Here is a 25541-nt window from a genome sequence, read left to right as displayed (position 1 = left end):
AATGAGTTATATTTATATAACAATGAGCATTTTGATGAAGTTTCACTTCAGCTTAAATCCTAAAGCAGTTAAAACCTCACTGATTCATGAAGCCCAACAAAGTGCAGGAATCAGTCAGAAACAAGGACAAACCCTTACCCCAATACAAAATATTTATCTCACCAAGCTCTTAAAAAGTATGAATTTAATGTAATAACAAACAGGAAAGACACAGGCATATGTAGTAAGTGTTCATAACAAAACGACATGGCATTATTTCAGTTAACTCACAAAATTCTGTCAGCAGCTTAGTCCATAGGAGCCTTCAGAAACTGGTTGCATTTTAGATCCTAAACCAACAAATGATAATTTAAAACTGCAAGGTTTAACAAAGTTAATCTGACTGCTGTATTTCACAGCATGCAAATCTTCTACCATAAATTTTCTCAGAAGTGATGGGGAAATAACATTTCACAAGGTTTCACAGAGGGAATAATAAGCAGCATTTTGGCTTTACTCAGTTTTGGAAAACTTCATTGTACTTGAAGCTTATGCTGGACATTTGAGGGCACGGTGGAACAAATTGCTGATTTCAGTTGGAAACTGGTTCTTTATTAAGTTAAATGTAATTTTCATTAGAGATTGAAGAAATCCTTTTCCACTTACTAGTTAAGGTTTTGTCTCTTCATTCCCATTTTTTTCTCTCTATGAACATAACTAGTGGATTTAGAAACAGGATTTTAAATTGTTAGCCTGCAAAATAAAACTTGATGAATCTAAACCAGACCATTAACAATCCTGGTTTAAATATGAAAGCTTACATGCAATCCCTATGCTGTGAGGAACAACCTATTGTATCTACAGCCTGTGCAGGTAAAAAAATGTTTAACATGAGTTACTCTGTGTGGTTTTTCCAACACTGATAACTCTGAATATAGAGATGATGTAAATAGCTGGCACATTGATTATTTTAATTGTGTCTCCTCCAGTTTCACAGTTTGTTTGGCAAAAAATTTATAAGGCCTTGCATCGAAGCTAACAGATTCTCAAAGTTTTGGCTAAATATCTTAAAATAGGCAGTGTGATGAACTGCATTTAAATGAGATGATAAAATTTTGTTTATTAAAAGCACTGATATTGCTCTGAAGGAGGAGGGGCCATAGGTATTGGGAATATAAATTTTCTTCTTAAGGTATATGCTGGTTGGGGCATTTGCTTCTTTGTCCCTGAAGGGCTATCACGTCTAGCCACATCTTCATTAACTTCTGTAAGAATTGACAAAATATCTTCACCCCTACAGCCAGAAGGAGAGCAAAAAAAAAAAAAAAAAGAAATTAGTTATTAGTAAGCAGATGGCAATCCATTTAACATCTCCCTGATCAGCCAGAAGATAGAGTATGAACATTTAAAACACAAAAAAGAAAACACATACTTTTCTCCAAATTTCTCTTTTGTCCTTATTTGAGTCATACTAAAAACAAAAGACCTTTTCTTGCTGTCTTACTTAATTCGATCAATAAAGAAAAATAGCGGAATAAAATATTTTAACCTATCATTCAATAAACTGTGCTGTCTTAAAGATTATAGATGTGAGGTTTTCAGTGTTTTTTCACAATAAACTTCACATTCTACAGTACATGTATGGTACTAGCAGAGTTAATGTAAATTAATCAGTGTGAAATCATCACTTCAACTAATTCCATCTACCTTAGGACATGAGTGGGTGTTGCTAGATAAACTGCCTTTGGAGAAGAAAAATTTAATCAGAGCACTAAGCCAAGTATTTACCTTGGTACCAACAATTTTAGCTTGCTGCAGAGGGCCTGAATATACCAACTGCCCTCTTCCATGTGCCGGAAAGAGACATAGCCATCAACTGTGGCCATGCCTAGGAGGAAATCAGCCTCTTCAGGAATGCTTTCAGAAAGAAAAACTCTCTCTTGCATGGAAGACAAGTCAGGAGTTGGTCCATCAGCAACAACATAGACAGGACACTGTATCTTGTCACCCTGGCATGCTTGGATAAAGAAGAGTTTGGGTTTTGCAGCCAGCTGGGGACATTGTTTGGCAGTGAAGTGGGATGTAAGCACACGGATTGACACAAGTTTTTCATCTGTCCCATAGATTGCTCCTGACTTTCCATGAGATAGAATACAACATATAAAACAGTTCCTGTCTTTGTGGTCTGGCACACGCTGCCAAGTTTCCATGAGATTGATAATCTCTCGAGACGTCAGATCTGTATAAGTCCTCACATCCAGACCAAGCCAGGTGAATACTCTCTCCAGTTGCTCTGTAAATAAATAAAAGACAAAAGGAAAATTTGAGGCAAGAGAAAAACATTTTATGAAGTCACCATGCAAGCTAATCTGGGAGGGGGAAAGACCTTACACCCTGACACTTCTGCAGATTCATCCTCATAGTAGTACCAACTAAAGGTTAACTGGACTAAAAAAAAGATGGCATCAGCTCAAACACAGAGTTCCTGGATTTTTCTAGACAAGCTTCAGAAAATAGTGCATACATTGTCATTGTAAGTGAGCATGCAAATGACACTTGAAAACAGAAAGAATCTGCCCTTCCCCAGTTTCAGAAAAGTTCTTGCAAAACCTTTCTCACATCATTATTTTCCAGTTGCAGTTTTGACTATTCATAAGAGATAAATAGAGGAAACAGAACCAAGTAAGAAGTATGCACAGAGTTGCTTGATTACAGATTTTTGCATCATATTAGGTAGAATGATGGTTTAATTTAGTTTAGTTTTAGTTCTTTACTATAGCTGTAGATAAAGGATAAGTAAAAAGTGATTCTTAAAATGATTCAAGAATAATCCAACAGAAAAACCCTTTATTTGGGTTTATTTGTCCTTTTTATTTGTCCTGTTTATTTGTGGTTATTTGTCCTTTATCCTCTCCTCCCCCATAATAAACAAATGACATAATTTAACATATATCAAGCATTTCACTCTTTTTGAATATTAACTAACCATAGACAATAAAATATAGGGCAGTACTACATAATCAACTCACCTGGAGAAACAGAGATCCTCCAAAAATCTCACTTCAGTAACTTACCAGCATCTTTGCAAGAACCCTTCCTCTGAGAACTATTGAAGTTAACATTATTAATAATGAGACAAAATCCTCTGTGTGGCCCATCCATTTTGTAGCTTTTCATAGTCTGTAGAAAGGAGAAGAAAAAAGCTTACAGTTTCAATGGATTTATTCAACTTACTCATATTTCCTTAACATGTCTCAAAATGGACAATCAGGATTTAGAGGCACCTAAGACTGTGGGCTATTTTTAACCAACTGGAATTCAATCGTGCCTCCCTCTGTGCAAAAACATCAGTGAAACTCCAAGTACACTGTCACCATCCTATCAAACTGCAGAAGAAGGATGTAGCATCTGGGTTCTCATCTGTGCAAAAGGCAGGATTCAGCAGCCAAACTGTGCCATCTGAGTTGGTGATGGGGACAGAAGACCCCAGCATTCCAATGTCAAAACAGTGTTTTAGCTTCATGGCAGAGGGATCACACTGAAGCTATAGGAAGTTAGACATCTGAGTTGGCTTTTTTTGAGAACAGTAATAAATGCCTGGAGTAGGTGATTCATACTGATGCAAGCAGAACAGAAATCTCAGAAGTGCAAAAACCTATCACACTACAAGTTTTTTGGTTAGGATTTAAAATTACCTCCCACTTTTGGAAAAAAAAAATAAAGCTGAAAAGAACCAAAACTTCAAGTACCTTGTATTTAAGTCCAAACTTGGAATAAAAAACTCCATCCACTGGAGTCCCTTCCTCCTCACTAGAGAGCAATACACACCTCCTTTTGTGCATTTTAGTAGGACAAAATGAAGGCAGCACTCCAAGTTCCTTCAACAGCTTTGCAGCAGTATGAACATCAGGTTATGAAAAGATGTTACAGCACAAAACTTCAAGAAATTAAATAGCTATAAACAAATGGAGCAACTTGCTCCTTCAATATCTATGGTCATAACAAAGAAACGGCCAGAGGGAGAATTCAGTGGTTTCACTGCTATGTTTAGGAGTGCACTTAAGGCCTCTAAGAAGGGATCTCACAAAAGAGACCTTTTCTCATGTACCAAGACCTCTGCAATAGCTTACTAAAAACTCTTGCCTCCTTTTAATCCTTCTAACAAGGGCTTTGCATGCTACCCCTTATGACTTCAAATTTCAAGATGCCCTGAGACCTTTTCTAAACCAGAAGCAAAATGTGAGAACTGTGAAACTCCATTTGTCCCTTTTCACATCCTACTGCCATCTCCAAAATGCACAACATAGACAAATGGAAAATGTTTTGTCTTTTTCAGGAAGATAAGCACATGCACTGATGTGTGAATAACTTCAGAGGTATTATGTCCATTTTGCCTACAACACACCTGTCAATATTGCTAAATTTCTAGCCTCCAAGGTTACAAATATCTTTTGAAACATCCAAAATTATTAGTCAAGGAACTTTATGAGACATACAGATATCTCACAAGTCCTTGCATGATGAATGTCATACAAGAGAGGATTAAAACCTCGCACCCCCAGGTATTCAAAAACTATTTAAGAGATTGTCTCAAACCTTGGATTCATTTTCTACATTGCTGAATTCTCCACGCAGCTCCAGGTTTACTTCAGGGAAGCCTTGTGTAAAATTAGCAGCCTTGTTATCTAGAAAAAACCCCAGCATAGATATTTATGAAGATAAGTCAAATATTTGTGGATGCAGCAAAAAGGAGTTTAGTTACAATACATCACTTTTTGCATCTGAAATACTGTTTCACTGAAATGAATAATTCTTCCACACAAGAAGAATTATGTGATGATCATGTTCAGCATGATCATGTTCAGTAGATCTATTCTGAACATTTTTTGCTTATTTTTATTGTATTTATTTTTGTGACAAAGGAAAGCCTTCTTTTTGTATCAATATTGCAAAAAGATACCCATGGTACAAAGATAGATTCTCCCCAAGACATTCAAATTAATTTTTCATCTTGATATCAGCTTAGAAATTACCTGTATTTAAGAAGAATCTGCATTCTTACTACTGAAATTGATATTTTTTGTTTATTTTCTCCTGAATCAGTAATCTCTTTTTAAAATTTAAAATCAAAAATCATCTGTATGCTCATAGTCCATGTATCAGACACACATGCACACAGAGTTTGTCTTGCCAGCCTCTTAGCAGGTAACTGCCTTTATGTAGTGCACATTCACAGATCATAGAGTGCCTTTTACAGGACAGTGGTAATCATCTCAATACTATTACTGGGCAAATCAAGAAATGAGACATAGCTATAAGCAGATTTTCAGTTTCCCAGCCTGTTCTGTATGTGCTGGGCTGCTCTATGTGGCCTCAGATATTCCAGCACATCCCTGTACTGAATTTCAGGAATTCAGCCAGGAAGTAATGCAGGCAAGAAATTGTTACAACAGATTTATGCCACTCTAGCCCCCATTTCAGCAATATGCACATATGACCTTAAGCTCAGTAGCCCAGACCTATCTAGTGCTTTCTGCATTTTAGCAAACCTACTCCTAGACTATGAATTTCTTACCTTTTCCCTTTTTGTAGAGGTCTATTGTCTCCAGGAGATCAGGTGAAATGGTCATAAAGACATTCTCCAGTATCTTTACATTGTCTTTAGTTAAAAGGCTCTGCTTTTCCAATAAAGTCAGCAAATCCAAAGCAGACTGACAGCCAAAAGGAGAGAGTAAAATATCATTATTGTTCCTTAGAAATCAAAACTTGCCTCTCAGCCCTGTCTCAGACAATCACATTATTATCTGCTTTGCTCCCAATAAGGACCAGTCAGTTTTACATCACCATAAAAGCAGAAATGTTGCTTCATGGAAAGCCACTGGTTGTGTTTTTATTTGGTATGGTCTTGTTTAAACAGATTCACCCAAACCATATTAATGACTCGTGGCTTCAAGAAGGCTCCATTGCTGTGAAACAGTACCAGTGACATGAATCTCCCCTGCATATGGCTCAAGCAGGGCAAAGATTTGATTTGTGACCTTTTTATACTCTGTGAACCATCAGTGACCAACCTTGGCACGAGGGACCAAATTCTACTCTTGCCTGTCAACATCTTCCTTCTTGCTATCCCTGTGAATACAACCAGTCTAGTTGCATATTATGCTCTATTCTGCCAAACATTTCTCCCACTTTTTCTTCTATTTCCCACCTTCCTTCTTCCCTTCCCACCATGTACACATTTGGCTCACTCCTGACATACAAGAATCATGCATCGCTTTGGAAGATGGTCTCTCAGGAGAAATGTGATTTCCTTCAACATCACACTGGTGATGTTCTCTGACAATTCATACAGCATCTGCCTGTAACAGAGATGCAGTGAGATAAAAGTGGAACAGAAGATGGTATAAAAACCAAAGGCAATCCAATAATTCAAAAATGGAAAGGAAAACAGTATGGCATAGATAGCAGTAACGGAGGGAAGAGAATTCCACTGCCAGCTTACCTGTATGGAGATATTCTTCCCTTCTCACTCAGACGTTCTTGTACTTTCTCCTTGGTGTAACCAAGTTTCTCAAGCAAGGAGTGACATTTAATTCTGTATAAGAGTTCAGCTAGTATGAAAGTGTCTTCTACATTCAGATATTCTTGAGCCATAAGGAGCTTGAAGATGTCTGCTGCTGACTTCACACCTTCTAGTTTACTGAGGTGGAGCAAGTCAGTACAGAGAAATTTTAAAGCTGCTACATCTTCAGTCACCAGATTTTCACTAATAAGGAAAAGCTGCTGATGGAACTTCAAGCTGATATCATTCTCCATGTTGCTGGAACCCACAGCTGAAACAGCTTCACTCTGTCTGAAAGCAGAAAGCAAACACTAGTAACACTTGAATCCTCAATACAGCAATTCTACTAAAATTTTACCCAATGGTTGTTTGGAAGCCTTGAATTACCTTTTAATTTAAATAAATTTGAAATTTACTTCCTTGTCTAAACACAGACCACAGAAGACCAGATTTGGCAGAAGCTCCAAACAACCCAGTCTATAATTGGAGTTAGCCCTGCTCTGAGCTAAAAACTGTGTTAGATGACCTCAAGGTCTGAATTTTCTTTTCTTTTGAACATCTTCCACATTCAGATCTTTGCTTCTTTCTGTTGTAATGGGGCAGAGTCCCTGCAGTAACTTATTACAGCTATTAATGGAGACAGCACAGTGGTTCATGCATATTCCCTGATCTGCAGTCCAAGAGCTTCTCGTTCTCTGGCTGTAGCAGGGAGGTGTTCCTCTGTACCTTGGCTGACGCCCAAGCTGAAGCCGTGGAATAGCCATCCACTCCCAGCTGTAATTTGCTTCCACGTTGTATGTGACATTTGGCATAGAAAAACCCTTATAAGCCTCCCTTACAAGTAACAGGCAGTTAAAATGTAATAGCACTCAATGCTCAGTCTAAATAGGCTCTGCACGAGCAACTCACTCTTACTCAGGTTTAATAGAGACTAATCAACCTTCCACTACACCAACTTCTTCCATGTAGCCCAGGCAGTCCTATTCTGCCCCTGGAAGGTTAAATAAGTAAGAAGGTGCTTCAGTGCCTTCTGGTTGGTAGGTCTTTAATCTTTTGCTTAGAGCAGTTGCAAGCAAAGGTTTCTACATGAAGGGAGCACAGTCAGTGCAGGATCTGCTCGCTGCCCAGGCTTGGTCAGCACGGGGCATCGACGCAGAAAAGTAACCAATCCGCATCTCTGATGTATGCTTTCAGATATCGCCTCAGAGAAAGAAAATCGTATGAAATAAGCAGGATAAGGAATGTAAAATTACCTTTTCTTTAAAGTTTTTAAACTGTGTTAGATGACCAGGAGCACTGCCCCAAGGGTTTAGATATAGTGCAAAGCCGGGGCGCCCGCAAAGGCCGAAGGCTCAGCCCGCAGGCGCACGTGGTCCCGGTAGGAATATCCCGGAGGCCGCGCGCAGCCGGGAGCCGGCGCACACAAAACCGGCGGGAGTCACGCTACGGGCTCGGGAGATGGAGCCTTCCTTCCTTCCCTCTCCATTTCAGCCCCACATTGTGGTACCTCTTTCACGAATTCCAGTCCCGATCCCTGTCCCGGCAGCTGCCCGGGACGGCGGCTCGCGGCCCCTTTCGCGGTCTTTTTGCGGCTCGCCGCCGGCGAGGGAAGCGCGCCCAGTTCCCGCCCGCGGCAGGAGGCAGCGTCGGCAGCAGGGCGGAATGCCAGATCAGGTGGATGCGAGGGAAGGAGCGGGGGCACGTCCGAGGCGCGGGGCACGGCTGGCAGCGCCCGCCGCGGCTTTCACACGAGCGGTGGCACCGCCCCGCCCCGCCGGGCCAGCCCCGGCCGGAGCCCGCCCGCCCGCGTTCCACGGGCCCGTGAGCTCGGGCAGCGCTGCCCGCGACCGGGAAAAAGCTTCAGGCAGCGCTTCGGGTACCAAGTGTAAGACGTGACCCGTAATTCGCCTCGCTTTCGCTGCCAAGCCATTTTAAAGCAGGCTACATCGCAAAAAGGCCTCAAACATTTTAGGCACATTATTTTAATTTTTGCTTCCCCACTGGAAGGAAGCTCGAAGAGCAGTGCTTGTGGGAGGGGGCTGCAGTACCGTCTGTACGTAGATCTGTGCGTCCACTGCAGTAAAGGGAGGAGGAGGAAGGTGAGCAGACTCTGCTCAGGGCAGGCCCCTCGGGGCCTTCAGCATCCCCGGGGTCCCCTGTATCCCCCCACAACCTCGGGTCAATGAAGACAGGATGGGAAGCGTCTGCTTGCTCATGCCGTAAGTTGTTGCCCAACACACCAAGAGCAGTTGAGTTACCTGCTCAAACTATAAGGCTTGCTGTCCTTTATTATGTCAGTTCATTTTTATAGAGCTGTAAACTTCACAGCCTAATTTAACAAGTTACAGAGGTCTGCAAGATAAACAGATCAAGAATTTCAGAGTTATTCTATGGTCCAGAGGGACCACAGAATAGGTCTCAGGTCATCTTGGAGAGGGAGACAGGGACAATCAGTCTGACTGCATACAGAAATTTTATTCAGAATATGAGCATGGAACCCAGCATTTGTATCCAATTATAGTGTCTTATTATTGTTTCTAATACAGAAGCTGAAAAATAGACATTATTTAAACCAGCCACAGAAAAGCTGACAAATAATTCAGTACAGGATATTTAATTTAAATTGAATATAGATCATCCACACAGACAGCAGCCTCTTCTCAGCAATACTGTTCTGCATGTCAGAAACTTGAAACTCTGGAAAGCAGAAAAGAATTCTCAGAAACTCCATAAAAAGCTTCTCTGACTCAGGTATCTGTAATAGGAGCTGCTGTTACATCTTATGAAGAGTTGAAAGGGGAGATCAGCCACACAACATACTCCATCTACAAGTGCTAGCACAGTAACATCCTCTTGAATATAACTTCATTTTGGATAATGAATTGGTAACCACTGTAATTACCCAAATATGTAACTCAACTCAACTCATGGCTTAGCTACATCAGTGTAGGTGGCTGAGAAAAACCATGCAACTCAAGTCTGGTACAAAACACCACTGACTCTCTTGCCTCATGAGTACACCTTCTGAGCCACTTAAAGGCATCACCTTCCATATACAGAGCACATACAGAACTACAAGAAAATTTTTTTCCCAGTTATCAGAAACCAAAACTGTAGTTAAGTGCCAGAACAGTCACTCTGGCAGCCTTATTCCAACCTCTCACAATGCAGGAGCAGCATAGCTTGTTTTACCTCTTTCAATAACAGGTTCTGAAAACTTTGGACATTTCGGCAGGCTAAGACCGTGAAATTTCACCAGCACATCACTCTCTATGTTCCTGTGCTAAGACCCTAAACTCATGATGCATCCAAAATTCTCTTCCCCTTTTTCTTCTGGCTAAGGATCATTTAACCTGAGATAATTTCACTGTCTGCAGTACAGGGACAACTTGATTTAGTCCACACCCTGCATCCACTGAAGTGCGCACTACAGCAAGAAGAAACAGTCCCCATCATGTGTATGGAGGGACACAGAAATCTGGTAAGGGTTTTTGGAGGGGAGGCCCTCTGAGGAGGGGTTGAGGTCACTTGGTTTGTTCAGGCTGGAGAAGAGGAGACTGAGGGCAGACCTCATTGCAGTATTCAACATCTTCACAAGGGGAAGCAGAGGGGTAGAGGTATCAAGTCTCTGCATGTCTCTGGTGACCACTGACAGGACTGGAGAAATCAAACTGAGTCAGGGGATGGTTAGGGTAGATTTTAGGAAGAGGTTCTTCATCCAGGGAGTGTTTGGGCACTGGAACAGGCTCTCCAGGGAACTTGGTCACCGCACCAACTCTGGCAGAGCTCAAGAAGCTTTTGGACAACACTCTCAGGCACATGGTGGGATTCTTGGGGTGTCCTGTGCAGGGCCAGCAGTTGGACTAGATGATCTTGACAGGTCCCTTTCTAACTCAGCAGATTCTATGAGTCTGTGATTGTATAAACAGGATTCTATGAGTCCATGATTCTGTAACAGGAGAAGTGACGGACAACTACCGTCCTGCATAGAAGTCCTGCATAAATAGTCACTATGCAACAGGTACAGGGAACCAGCCTGCTTGAATGCCACTCCTGAAAGGGGTGTCAAGGCAATAAATAATGCTTAGATGTATTGTTAGAGATTGTGCGTGGCTACGGCTTAAGAATGTACTGAGGATCAGTGTAAAAAATCTGTATCTGACACCCATGAACGCTGCACAATACGTGTCTGTCCCCACAACTCTAGAGGGCTACAACCACTTCCAACCAAGCAGCCATTCACAAAGAGAGTCCCTTGCTTTTCCACTGAAAGGGTTGATTACATGAGCCTCTAGTTTTCAAAACAGCAGTTCTGCATCATTTCTTAATGAAAGGGACACGGATTTTACTTACTGTGTCTTGCAGTAAGGCAAAGAACATATATCCTTCTTAACTCCCAAATCAAACTTGTCACAAAACTGTAAAAGTAGAATATATTCTACTGCTAATATTTTAAGTAAATAGTTGCATTTAGCATCACTCAAAACCCCCAAGCAACCAATCCACAAAACATCAACCAACTCACCACATCATTTGAGACAGCCACTATTATTCTCACTTCCTTTTTCCTGTTTTCTTCTCCTTCCAATATTAATACTGTATTTCTCCTCCAAATCGTCTTTCCCCTACTTGTTCTTCTCTTGATGCTCCCTACCATTCCCCTTCTTGTTCCTGATTAAAATTTCCACATTTCTTTTCCTCATCTGTCTCCTCTTTGTTCCATTCTCCCTGCTTTTGGTTGTCTATAGGGTAGTAGAGGTGCTTGTCAAATGCAAAAGCTAGTAAAGGAAATGGGAAAGTGAAGTTAATCTGTGAAGAAGATCACATTTTTTAACATTACTTAGATACATGTAACTTGAAATGACACCTTATTTCTACAACCACAGGAAATGTTTGTTTCACCATTTAGTTCATTTACCAGCCACCACAGGAAGTAACTTCTAATATTCTGTATCTGTCATTTTGTATCCTTCTCTTTTTCCATTAAAATTTTAAACAGAAACGAAGCAGAGCATACCAGGACCTTGAATTATTTTCTCACATAGGACACTATATTAGGAGTAAAAATTAAATATTTACCAGTGGCCTACTTTATTGTCACTAAGTTCAGTGACAATAAACTTCAATACAACCCATCTAGGTTATACAAGCAGGCTAACTGAACTTTAAGGCAGTTAACTTTTAGTTGGGCAACTGCTACATTGGAGAAAAATTTTTGTATTTAGGACAATTTTCTCTTTTCTTTTTTTACAAGAACAAGAGCACTTGGGAAAAAAATGAATTAATAGAGGCATATTCTTTTTCATAAGCAAAAGCAGTAAGGGTGGGGTGTTTAACATAATACAGTCTTAAAGGCCAATGGCAGCTACATGCTACATTTAGATTGAAATATTTTGAAGTATCTTTCTACAATGATGCCTGGTACAATGAGTGTGAATCATGTTTCAGCTTCCACAAGACATCTGCCAAAATCCCGCATGTTTTTAACTGTGTGGCAGATGACTGTAATGTCCTGTCACATGTACACTCATTTTTGCATTAGCAGAAAACATACTTGGCCCAAAGCATGGCAGACTGTCTCATTTATGAACACAGAACCCCTGTGAGCAGTGGACAGTTCTAACAATGGAATCTTTAATGCAGCAAACAGATGGAATCCAGATTACTGAAAAGACCATCTTTCTCTCCCTTCTGTTTTGCCAGTCTATAGAGGCATGCAAGCCAGAACTTGTTAGCAAAGATGTGGCATTACTGGGTAGGAATGCTTTCCTGAGCCATTTGCCACTACTAGGTGCAGGTGAAAATAATCAATACATTTCAGTATATTTGTTCAAATATTAACTGCTAGGAGGTATGTTAAAAACCACCAATGAAGCAATAAAAACACTTCTGTTTTTTCTTGGAAAACCCAACAGCTATACAGTTTAGATCTCTTTACACTCTGTTTACCCGTGGCATTCAGTAACAAGATACACTACACTGCTATACAATAGTTACCATTCTCATCCAAGCTTTCAGAGACTATGATATTAAAATACAAAATTTAGTGTCTTAGCACACTAAAATGCTTGTAAATTCCTGTGTTTGGAAGCAACAGGCACTTTAGATATACACGAAATAACAATGCATAAATAAAAGTATGCATTAAACTTTGCATCATAGCAAATGCTTCTTGTTAGTAACTTTAGATATGTACTTTTTAACAGCAATCAAGTGGGAAAAAAAGTCTCTTTCTCAGTGTGTGCTGGAGCAGCAGTGAGTACTGTTGGCTTGGGTCAGCGGTCATATTCCCATCATAAACTTTTTTGTTCAGTTCCATATGGATAGCCAATATACAGAGTTTCCTGCAGCAAAAGAATCAAAAGCATCCCATTAGAGAATTAAGCAAGACACCATTTAAGAATTCACAAGAGAGAAGATAAGTTCAGACTCAGCAGGGAGAAAGTTAGCAATTTCAGTCTCTACTGCAGAGGCAAGACCTCTAACACACAAGGCTGCACATGCCTTTTGAGACAAATCATTGCTGTGATATTGATTATGCTCACATGATGATCTGTGATTTCAGGACAAGGCTTTAGGGCTTGTAAAAAGGTACTAAATGTTAGCACTGCAACTACCTTGAATAACAGTTAGTTCCCTGGTAGATCAGCTGTATAAATAAAGCCTGTGTTGGTAAGTTATATATCCAAATGTATCTGCCTTTTCCACAGATTCCCTTTGATCTCTTTAAACAGACAAAATTTTCTGATAGTTTAAGTTCAAGATTACATATTGGAAATCACTTTGCTCTGTGAATAAAGGGTTAATTAAATTTAGAGAAAGTAGAAAATCCTTCCCTCTCTATTGCCTTTGTCCTGATATCCTTAAGTAGCACTGACTGTTTATATTTGCAAGCACAGCTTGTCTTAATGGTACGTGGCAATCCTCAATTTAACAGAAGCCTGTTTATCTTGCAGAAGGAAGGTTTCCAATCCTGTCTAATGCACTGACATACATTGTCCAGGACAGGTTTTTCCCTTCTCACTCTGCAAACCCCAATGCCATAACACACTTTAACTTTACACTGTAACATCAGAAACTTCACTCCTGGTTTAGGCTACCTTTCTATGCAATTGTGTGAGGATACTTGTCTTTTAGACTATGACACTGCAAGAAAACACATTTCAGGACCAGATGGTTTGAAATTTAAGGTTTCTCATTCTCCATGACAATAAGCTATAACAGAAAAAGGGTTATTTCTTTCCTCTTCCTTTAATTTACCTTTTATAAGGATTACGGAGTAGCTCAGCCAGACAGCGTAGATATTTTGAGGGTGCAGTTGGGGATTGTTCTAGTGTAGACACATCCACCTTGCAATGACTCCAAAAAATGTCTGCTGTATGGGGAATAGTGACTTTAGCTCTGATATTATCAGCATTGCCATCAACTTCCAACAGACAGGTACATTCTTGCTCATTTTCTGGCACAACATAGCTCTGAATAAAAAAAAGCTTTGGTTTTCCTAGGAGTCCAGGACATGAGTCTGCTGTAAAGTACTTCTTTATTTGTTCCAAAGGGAATCCAGAAAAGGTGTGGTCTGTACAGAAGATGCTCTCAGAGTTTCCACGGCTGACCAATATGCAAACGAAGCTGTCACAATTTTTGTGCTTCTGCCACCTTGCAACTTCAAGCAATGTTTGATTCATGGAGCTCATATTTAAATATCTGTGACAATGAACATCATAGCCTAAGCCTCTGAAGGTCTCTTCCAACACATCTGAAAGAAGCAAGAAGTAATTAAACCAAGGCACACCAAGGCTTAATCTCATCAATATTGAATTACAGTACTTACAGTGTTTTTCTATTGAAATTAAGTAGTTTATTTTAGCACAATAATTAAAAAATCAGGAGTACTTGGTGTTGATCACAGTGCATTGCATACTTATAGTGCTATATGCATGTTGTCTTTCCTGTGAGTTACATGTTTCATGACAGCAGAGACACTGTGTATCTGTTCACATTCCACAGACACTTAAATGTTTTCCTTTAGAGCTAGTATTCCAGATTCCTAAGACTTAAAATATAAGGCAAGAAAAACCACACTTGAAATGATGAAGAGTGATCTGGACAGCATAGGAAGTCTGCTCCACCTTTTAATTGGTCTCAATTACTCTGAATGTCTATTATAGATACACAGAACTGCTAAGAAACACAGAGGTTCTCTTTCATCAGTCAAAAATGAACCTGCTGCAGTCATTTTTGCTTCCTAAAAATTTAAGTGATGAGCTCCAGGTGAAGAGTGGACACTGGAGTCTTAACTGGGACAGAATGGCATTCTCAGGCAAAAAAAAAAAAAAAAAAAGCTGAATAATGAACTCTTTCAATCAAGTTAGAAATTAAAACTGTAGGTAGCCAAACCACAAGACTTAACTCTTACTGTATTTGTGTTAACCTGTGCTGCAGGAAAATGTGTTAAGATCTGAATAACTACTTTGGATGTTTCTTAACATGGGACTGAAACCAGATACATGGTGGTTAAAACCACAGGTATCAAGTGTTCAGAGAACCACGAGCTGCTACTATGACTTGCAGCATTGGATCTTTAGTATAAAGCACATATACATTGCCCATGCACAGCTTCTGGTAGGAAAAGAATTACATGCTGCAGCCTGAGATCAGAAACTACCTATTTCTTCAACACTAGCCATCTGCCAACAAACTCCACTGATTTTTCAGCATCTCCATTCTACATAAAACACTAACCTTTTCTCCCCTCATTGTTTATATAATGTAAGGATTAAAACTGATTTCCAAATAGAAAAGTCAAAAGCAGCTATTTACAAAAGAGCAAGGTGCATTTCTGTTTGAATTTTATCAGCATTTGATAAAGTCATGCCGTTTTCACTAGGCATTATATAAAGTGTTGTAATTCTTGATCCTACAGTATCTATTACTGGTTCCTCTTCCTGAGATTAAATCCTGGGACAGCTACAGATTTTAATGGATGACACAGATACCATTTCTAATGTTTTCCCTTCCCTCTTCTTTTTCTTCAGTGTACTCAGATATCAGAATAGTGTGGCACAACTATTTCTGCCTTTCTAGCAAACTCCTTTAAGCAATGCCAAATGCCCTATCTCCTCTGAATCCCACTAGCACCATAATGTACTTCAGTGCAAGTCTTGCCTTCTATCCTGTTAAATGCTGACAATGTGACTTTATACATCTGAGATACAGACTTTCTGTGTGTGAGCTCCACAAGCACTGCCCTTCAACTACATCAGCAATTCTAAGTTAGTTCATCTGCTGGACCATTACATTTGAGAAAACCAAAAGACATGCCTGGAAAGCCTCTCCTTCCCTACATCTCCCAGCCTATTACAGAACTGGCTGCAAATACTCTCTTCATTTTTATTTTTAGCCTCATGTATTACAGTGCTTAGAGAGTGAGGGGTTATTTTGACTGTGCAAAGATCTAATTCTAGGATTCTACAAAGGCAATTAGGAAACGCCCACATTTCAACCATGGCAGTGACTACACTGCCAGCAGAGGTGACACTTTCAGTTTCACTGTGGTGACACTTTCAGCTAAACTGTGCAAGACAGGACAGAAGCCCAGGTGCATCATTAACAAAGGACCTCATGGCTATTGAGAATCTCTGGTGTCCAATATGACTGCACTTGAAATCCACAACAGTTTTGGTTTTGTTAGCTGGTGGGAAACACTACCATTTCTGCCAATAACCTGCTGTATGACTGTATGACTGCTGTAAGCCTAATTCTTCTGTTGGTTGCTGAATATCCTTTTTGCCCATCCCAAAATTCAGTCTATCCTCTTCCAAGTTCATTCATTCAGAGATTCTGCACCAAAAAAACCAAACATTGTCTCCAATAATTAGGACAGTTGGCTTTAACCTGATGTTGTCCCTTCCAACTCTTTGAACCCTTACTAGAATTGGTAGATTAAATAACTGGGACAACACTACCCTAATCTGGCTGGTAAATGTACATTATATTTTTTAAATTAAATTCTTCTAATGATCTGAGATTAACAAGTTAAGAGACTTAAAATTCCAGAGACTTACCAGTGTCATTGCCAATACAATCTATTATCAGGCATATTCCTAAAGGTTGACTTTGCATTCTGTAGGAATCATCAGACATCTGAGAAATGTGAAAGGACAATTACAAAGTTAATATATCACTTTCTCAACTTTTAGACCATATTATTTTCTCAAATTTTATGTTTTAGATATATTAAATAGCATTCTGTTGTTTTCCACCAAGTAGCTAGCAGAAATCTGTCTACTGGGTTGTAATGTGTCTTATCTATGTCACAAAAAACAGGAGGAAGGGACTAATGATTCTTTTCCTCTATTTCTAGTACAGGCTTAGTTTTTGTGTACTTGTGTACTTGTACTATATACTTACATAATCTCACTACCATAAAGATTCTTAAACAGAAACTAAAACTGTACAAGCTTCATACTGCCAACACAATAAATGTGGAGAACTTTTGTATTCCTCAGGTGTGCAAGCAAGCAAGCACTGCTCATCAGAAAATTTATTTCCTTATTTACTTGAACAACCTCCTTATTCCTAAGTCATCCATTATGACTCTATCACAATTCCTCTCCCCTCTGAAGAGAACTGATTGAAGCAAACCAATTTGTTACAGGTTGGTTCCTGGCCTATAGGAGAACTAGTGCAAACAGCAATTGGCCATCCTTATCATTAATCCCCAAAGCATGTCTGTCTTCTGCCTCGAAAGCAAGGGGTGAGGAAGGAATCAAGAACAAAATCTACTGCATGCAAAGAAGCTCTGTGATTTCTAATGCATGTGGCAAGAGGTCTGAACTTCAACAGGTTTTAACTTGGTCTCCACTAACAAATGTGTGATTTCTGTGTGCACATCATATATACATGTATTTTGCACACTGCTGCTTCCAGAGTAGCAGCAAACATTTTATATTTCAAATACATTCTCCAAAAACAATTCACAGAACCTGTTTATGGCTGAGGATGTACCCATTGTTCTGTCTGAACACAACTCAAGGAAATATCAAAATGAAACACAAAAAAAACTAAGGAAAATATTCACGGAGATTGTATTTATTTACATGCATACATATACACAAGAATATACCTTATGTGGCACTGATCCTGACTCCTCAATGGACAAGTGAAGTGGTTTTGCTGCAGCTAAAACATACAGAAGCAATCTCAGTATGCAAATGCCAGTGATATCTTTTAATCACCAGATCAATTATAAAGAAGAATGTATCTACTTCAGCAAAGTTCTCACCCATTGGGACTGCTTAGTTTCTATGTATGCCACTGAAGTTTAAAAATCCCTACATTATTCACCTCTAAAACGTTAGCTGGATTTCATTCTGCATTGCTTGGGACTAGAAGAAACAATGAATTTCTTCTACACTGAAAGAATTCACCCAACTAATTTTAAAAATCACCATATTTGAGAGGTATTTGAGGTTTCCAGAGAAAACAAAATACACATGGAAAGAACCTGGTATTCAATGCACAACTTCTGGCTGGCCTGGTGGGCAGTTCACTGCTGAACTGACACAAAAACTTCCTTCTCCAGAGTTAATGGGCAGAACTGCATCACACAGGCCTCCAGAGCTGGCTAGCCAATTTTATCCATGGTTTTACTAATAAAATATTTATTCTGTTAAGAAGTTTTGACAGTGGAAGCTTACAATTTTTAAGAATGCTTTAAGATGTGGCAGTGCAAGCAAAGCAAATACAAGACCAAACAGTAAGGCCAGGCTCAGTTCTGAGAGATATCAAATACTGTCTGCTCCTGATGTTATTAACAGGATTAGCCATGAACACAATTATCAAATAGCAGTCCTTTTGATGTAATGAAATTCATCATTTGGCACTTTTAGATAAAATGCTCTTACCCAGAGTAAGACTTGATCCATTTTGTAATTTTTTCATGCCCTCATTCTGAATCTGAAATTAAGAAAAAGGCGTAATTTTCCTATTCTCCTTCAAGAATTAATAAATGTGTCCCAAAATAAAACACAGCAGTATTTCTTCCTCGGTAAAATGATATTTTGGATTAATTACTATCAGCTAAATATAATTACAACATAACAGATGAAAAAACCTATCCAGAGCACAGACAAATATAATAAACACCCAACTGCTCCTCCTCTTCCTCAAAAAAAAAAAAAAAGCACCAGCTTGCCATCAACAGCAAGGAAAAGCCTCTGAAGATGTGAACTTTGTTTCCTATACAGCAGCAGGGAGCTGCATGTTTACTGAACACATGACAATGAATATCATCACATTTAACAAGGTTAAAGACTTCAAGAAAGGTCATACTAATACAATATCAGAGCTAACTCAAATATAAAGAATACTGCATGCAATAGGATTTGATGACTTTTCAGATACTGAGAAATCTTCTTAAACTGAGTTTAAAACAAACCACAAAAAAACCCCCTGAAAAACTCTTCTTAAGAAAGCTATCATTTTCAGTTTTACTTTCCTGGAAAGGTCCAAAGGTACAAAGAAGAAGAATATGTTTTGCAAAGAACAGTCAAAGCAAAACTTCACCCTCCACAGTGTAATACAAAAAAACTTTCAAGATACAGATTTTATATGTTCAACTAATAGGAATAAATTCACAGAAGTCCTTTAAATGGCATCTTTCTCAGGCAGATTTGAATCAGATCCTAAACTCAGCAAATAACAGGAACAACAGAAGGAAATCAAGCAATATTTTAGTCACAAGCGATCTTTAATTCCTCAGGGTCTGAAAGATGTATCTCCTTTTAAAGTCTGGCAATATTTAGAAGCAAAAGATTTGTTTCACTTCTTGTATACTTACCCCTGAATGATAAGAAGGCTCAATCAGATTGAAATTAGGGAGAGAGGCTGGATGAGCATTTACATAAACTGGCTGACAATGAACGGAGGACACTGAAGCTGCAAATTTAACAGAAACACAAATACACCATGATATTTCAACTGTTTTGAAAACCTAAATCTATGAAGAATGCAAATACCCTTATTTGTAAGTCACAGTTTTATCTTCAGCACATCTGATTGTTGCTATCAAGAGTAACCAGTGCAAAAAGAGCATCCTACCTTTGCGTTTGTACGTCTGAATCTTCCTAATCAAGTCTATCCTGTGAATACTTCGAAAACAGTTTTCTATCAGATCCAGTTGATTAGGAGCCACCAAATTTAGCTTCTCTAGGTCAATTATAAGAGCTAGAAAACTCTAGAATAGCAACATAAACCCAAACACATCAGTATTTTTTTCTCCACCAGATGTAACAAAGCAACACAGAAAATACCATGGAGAGGTCATAAAGGCTGTATAAACAATTAGAGATGTTACACCTTCTAAGAAAATTATCTGAGAGACATATGAATCCTTGATATTATTACAGGAGTAATAGAAACTACAAAGTGATATTCTTAAAAATCAATCTTAAATTTTTGAGGAAACAGTTTTGCATTTTGTTTTTGCTACAAAGCCAGCCAATGTGAATGCCACTCACATGCCACAAAGCAAGAGGCAAGAAAAGCTTTGGGAAATTTTCAGGGCCTCTCTCCTTCTCTGACTGAAGACAGAAAAGGAAAAAACCCTCAAAGGAGGAAGACAGAAATCTTCAGTCTTCTCTGCACGGTGGTCAAGGTTTCTGAGTCCTCTCTACTGAATTGCTGCTTTCTCAAAGGACTTAACAAAAATATTCAGAATGCAAAGCTATAAAGACGTAATTACAATATATGCGTTCTTTTGCAAGTGAAGCAGAGCACAAACAAAAAGTGACTTTGTAATTCAAGATAGAATTCAAATGGTTATTGGTTTGAGATCATTCTTAGATAAACTTTCAGGTCAGAAATACTGAAGAAAGACTTCTGTAAAATGCCTGCCCATGAAGTACATTCAACCACCATACACTATAACAAGCACTGTTCCCTCCTACTTTTTTGCTAGTTTTCCATGCTTCTTTTTCCTTGAATTAAAAATCAACAAAATGAAACACAAGCCACAACTCCTTGTCTGCTTCATGATGTTTGTGAACTCCTGCCTCAATACTCCTTGCAGTACTGACTCCTTTCCTTTGCTGTCTAGCTACATAATTTTTTACTTGAACATCTCTTTGCTGCAGAGGAGAATGCCAGAATTAAGGAAAACATACCTTATCTTTCGCCATTTTCATACGAGGTGCATAATCTCTGAGTAGAAAACCAAGAGAACCCACTTCATCTTTTTCCAGATTTTCATTTATCTCTACCATTAGTACCCTGAAATAAAGTTGAGATATTTCTAAATTATTAGCTTGCAGCAAGATTCCTCCCTTTCCCAACTACTCAACTTCTCCCGATGTTCCAGTCTCAATCTAGGATTTCTAACTAAGAAACAGGTAAAAAATGTACCCTGTTTCAAGATCCAATTATAAAATACTCTTGCTAATCATCACCTGTGTTTTTCAGACTGACAGTGTAATAGCTACTGTTAGGAAAACAGAAGTTTCTTTAATGTTTGACAGAGATTAAGTGAGAGAATGAGACAACAGAACACAGCCTTAACTTTTTAACCTCTTAGTTACATGATTTTTATTTTAGTGAGAATTTAATACAGGAAAATCTTCCTTATGAGAAATGGATTTCTTTTTGAACTCTCTCAAGGAAAATAACTGGGATTTCTTAATTTAAGCCTCTCAAAACTAACAGAGTACAACAAGTAAGAGAGGTCGCTTGAGAAAAGTTATACCATGTGGCTATGTCCCCAAAGCAAACCAGAAAAGAAAATATGTTTAACCAATGATATTCTTTAAAGTGTCATTTTTAGCTGCTAATCTAGAACTCTACAAACATCACTGTTTATATTCACAAACACACAAACTCCTTAAATACAGATGCTTCTACTGCCATGACTAGTAAGAAACTACTGAAGTTTAATTCAGGGACTAAGCTTGACATTTTCTTTAAACTACAACTCTAGATATAATGTCCTTTTCTGATTTTCTTCTACCTTCAATAAATATTCTCTGAATCTGAGAAGTATTAAATAAATTGAAAAAAAAATTTAAAAACAACTCACCCATACTGCTCCCACCCCTCCAAACAAAGGAAAAAAACCAAAAACAAACCACATATTTTGAACAAGACAGTGTAGCTTTGAAATCTGAAATAGATATATTACCTGTAATCAGGGATAAGTCTGAAACTCCTGGCAAGGTGAGCTTCCACTGTTGCTTTCTCAGTGTTCAGGATCCTCCTCAGCAAGTCAAACCTCTTAACTCTGTACAACAGCTCAGATAAGCCAACAGGAGTCAGTTTCTCTCTCTCATTCAAAGCCAGCAAGATTTCTTTAAGATCAGCATTGGCCAAGTCAGGAGCAAGGTCTCGGCACAGGAAAACCATCATCTCTTCTTCTTCTTTACCCAATTCTTCTTGAATCTGATGAATAAGGAAAGCTGGCACTTGGCACCTGGTCATCACTTTGTTGCTGTTCCTTTAAAATTGCCAGCCTACTGGTTTTTAAACTGGAAACCAGCATGACACAAAGCCTGTGTCTACCACAGTACCTCTCTTCTGTTCATTCTTATCTAGGTGCATTTCTAGGACAGTTCTGTGGGAGAGAATTAAAAGGCAATAAATCAGTGATCTGCTGCACAAGTCCACAGTTAACTCTCCTATCTGAAGCATTTAACTTTCAACTAACACTCCAACATACACTACTCAGACCTCCTTTATTCAAGGGAATCTCCCAGTTGTTCATTAGAAAACTAAAAGTATTTGGAAGGTCATACTAATCAGAAAGACATGTAAATTCTTTTTAGAGTAAATGACGTTACCACAAGTCTGTATATTCCATAGGAAGTGAAACAAGTCATCAGCTTGCTGATGAGTGGTAGATCAAGTATTTCCAAAATCTCTGCCCTTTTCCCAGCAACAATATAACATGTAATTTTAAAACCATTAATTATCAGTAAATTCAAGAGTGTGTGTATTTTCTTATTATTAACATAATTTAAATTTATTCTAATCTGGAGTTAAAAGGATTTTCCACACACACCCTCCATGCTCAAAAGGATTGAAAACACACTCAAAGAAAATACTCCAACCTTAAATATGCAAATTGGTTCATTCTGAAGGTATAGATAAGCCATACACCATCTTTTCTTCACTAAACATTCATGTACCATCATGCTGAAAACTGGAACAAAAATTCAAACTTAGAAAAACCCCCAGCCTCGTGATTAACAAAATCAGGAGGGTGCTGTGCTCAATTTCCACTGCCACCAACTATGGAAATTCTATCTAACCTTCTCTGACCTCCATTACATATACAGAGAAGTGGCAGATGAGCAAACCTAAAGACAAATCTTAGTCCTTCCACAGAGTTTGATCACTATACTGCAGAGTTTTATTTACACCATAGTGGAAAGCAAATGCCAATTCAACTTCAAAGCCTAATATACCAAAAGATTCTAGCACCTGAATTAGATTTTTTTTACAGCATTTTCATCCTTTTGCTACACATTCTAGAAGTTACAATCAAAAATATTGTCACATATTGTGTCCATAATTAAGCAGGTGAGATAAATTAATCTAAAACAGAGGAACCCCTCATGCACCGTAATGTGTTTTGGAAAGTTTTCTACCAGAAGAAAAGCATATTTACTGCTAACTTATTTTTAGTCTAGCATCAAACACTTGTGAGAAATCTATAGAAATACACTGTTTTCATGACATAATGCAGTCAAGAAGGGCAAGGCCCAAAGCACCTTCATATGAAAGCATCTCCCAGGTACATTTAGCTGGGACTTTCAAAAGACCTTGAAGTAATAGTTTAACTCTAAAGTGAAACAGGAATTTAACATCTTTTGGTCATTTTTGGAAATACCAGAAAAACTTTTTAACTACCCCAGTTGATTTTTATCTAATCTTTTAAAACCAGTTAAAAAAAAACAGAGGAAGGGTGTGTGTTATTGGGGAATTTCCCACCGAGTTGGAATTTCAAACATGCAGAATTACTATTTATATATTAACTTTAAAATAATTTGCCTTTGCAACACACATATGAATCCTCTTCTCTCATGAATTTCCTTTATATATGGTACATTACATGCTCATTATAAAAAATGTTGATTCTACTCAGTCTTGAAATTATCTTACCTGTATGTAAAACTGTTCACAAGAACATGGGAAAACTGGCATTTGACCATTGCCAAACCACTGATCCAGAACACATTGGTTTCCATCCAGAATTTTCCAGTGACTACATTAACTCATTCTCTGCTGGACAAATGTCTAGATCACAAATTACTATGGGGGCTACTTCCTAATTTTATGGGGTGGGAAAACCAAAGAAAATGACAAGGGTCAGTCATTCTCCTGTATGACTGCAGTGAACTGGAATTGTGCTCTAAATAAAGGCAAACCAGCTGTGCAGATAACATTCATCGGGTACTGTGTGGGTAATGAGTGAAAGCAACAGGAAGTGAATTTTAGTACAAACTAAAACAGTTTGTAACTTTGCCAATCCACTCTGCCATAAGAGATAAAGGACATAATGCTCCAGTCTTCCATCTGATGATCCCTTTTTCAAATATAACAGATACAGTCATTATAGATGCAAAAGTTAAAGAAAAAAAGCAACCACACCATACACCCAGCAGCCTAACTTTTGATTATCTGGGCTCTGCAACAAGATGACATACTGAATATAAATTCTCTACAAAGAGGAGAGAAAAATCAGCCTATCTTTTATAAGACAAAATAAAAAAGTTCATAGTCATCAGAGATAAAGTTGCCTCAATAATTTTTGTGTTCATGTGCATGTCTAATTAGGCTTTTTTTTTTTTTTAACAACTTAGCAAAGGAGCAGGAAATAACACACTAAAATTTCACACGAAGATGCACAAGGCTCCAGTTAACTCCTTACTGGCATTTTTCATCTTGAACCTTTTACAGTCATCTTTGCAGCAACAAAACCAGGATATGACTCCAGTGGGTGTCGTTCTGATTTAGGAAATGATCTTTCTTCCCAAGACGACCTCGGCCGGAAGAGCCGTGCTGGAAGGGGAGAACAGAGATGACCTGGCCGGGGGGCTCGGGCTGCGCTCCGCTCTGTCTTGGCTGCGGTGCTGGAACGGCTGCACTAGGAGGAGGCTCATCTGGCATTTTTCAAAGTCGCAGAGCATGCTCCACACCTTTTAAATTCCCCTATTGCCTCACTGCCCTACGGCCTTCAACAGAACTTGCGCAACGTACTCAGGAAAAACAGGGAATTGCTGCGGGGATCACCACATTCCTTACCATGCTAATTTGTTTTAAGGTCCCAGTCCTCCTAATTAAAACAAAACAAAAAAAAAAAAAAAAAAAAACCAAAAACGCAAAACCAATCAAAAATCCCCAACTACTAAACGTGATTTATGCAGATTTCCAGTAATTTTTCTAAACGCGTCATTTAAAATCACATTCGGTTTCGGTTCTCACCACGAGCCCAGACCGAGCCCGGGCCCCGCTCGCAGCGGCCGCTCCGGCGCTGGGCCGCCTGTGCTCAGAGCGCACGGTGGGAAGGGAAGTGCGAGGGAAGGAGGGGGGGAAGGAACGGGGGAAGGTAGAACGCACCCAGACGAGTCGGGGACGTCTCTACTGCACCCAGGTCCGCCATTTGGAGCAGGGAGGAGCTGAGGCCGTACCGGTCCGCTGGCCAGCGCCGGGCCAGGGGGGGATGGGGAGAGGCAGGATGTTGGTTTTAGTTTTGTTTCCTGCTGTACCCCAGAGTCAAACAAACAAAACCGAGCGACGGCGGATGGAGGCGGGACGAGGCCTGCGGCGCCTCCCGGTACCTCCCCCTGGCACGGACACGGCGGCCGGGGCAGCGCTGCGCGGGGAGGCCGTGGCGGCGGCGCGGTGCCGGGCCCGGCGGGTGCACAGGTTCGGAGCGGTGTTTGTGTCCTGTATGTTTGTCTGTGGGAACACGCAGACGGGCTCTGTGGTGGCCCTGCGAGCTGTGAAG

At 39.3% G+C, this 25541-nt stretch overlaps 2 protein-coding genes across 10 annotated transcripts; both read right to left on the bottom strand.

Moving 5' to 3' along the window:
- Positions 1-217: 217 nt before the first annotated feature.
- CASP10 (caspase 10) lies at positions 218-11234 on the bottom strand. Its single transcript, XM_058809997.1, has 8 exons — positions 11067-11234; positions 6482-6832; positions 6239-6338; positions 5555-5690; positions 4576-4664; positions 3054-3159; positions 1768-2272; positions 218-1273 (listed from the first exon to the last, which is right to left on the bottom strand). The coding sequence occupies exons 2-8, from the start codon at positions 6793-6795 to the stop codon at positions 1102-1104; spliced, it is 1422 nt and encodes a 473-aa protein (XP_058665980.1). The 5' UTR covers positions 6796-6832; positions 11067-11234; the 3' UTR covers positions 218-1101.
- Positions 8998-25325, bottom strand: CFLAR (CASP8 and FADD like apoptosis regulator). Of its 9 annotated transcripts, none has more exons than XR_009275034.1 (12): positions 25151-25325; positions 23693-23815; positions 21714-22142; positions 20707-20812; positions 19643-19778; positions 19383-19480; positions 18448-18499; positions 17667-17722; positions 16606-16684; positions 13802-14297; positions 11067-12885; positions 8998-10959 (listed from the first exon to the last, which is right to left on the bottom strand). XR_009275034.1 is itself a non-coding variant. In XM_058809996.1 (12 exons), exons 3-11 carry the CDS (start codon positions 22007-22009, stop codon positions 12741-12743), a joined length of 1464 nt encoding a protein of 487 aa, XP_058665979.1. In that variant the 5' UTR covers positions 22010-22142; positions 23693-23815; positions 25151-25325; the 3' UTR covers positions 8998-11319; positions 12738-12740. The 9 variants fall into 9 exon arrangements, 8 of the variants coding, with proteins under 8 accessions (XP_058665979.1, XP_058665971.1, XP_058665972.1 ...); XM_058809996.1 differs by having other exon boundaries at positions 8998-11319; positions 12738-12885; XM_058809988.1 differs by having other exon boundaries at positions 8998-12885.
- Positions 25326-25541: the final 216 nt, after the last annotated feature.

The sequence above is a fragment of the Ammospiza caudacuta genome, chromosome 8 (assembly GCF_027887145.1).
Source record: "Ammospiza caudacuta isolate bAmmCau1 chromosome 8, bAmmCau1.pri, whole genome shotgun sequence".
In the NCBI taxonomy this organism is placed as follows: Eukaryota; Metazoa; Chordata; class Aves; order Passeriformes; family Passerellidae; genus Ammospiza; species Ammospiza caudacuta.
The sequence above is the reverse complement of the archived record's forward strand: the minus strand, read 5'-3'. Positions and strand labels throughout refer to the sequence as shown.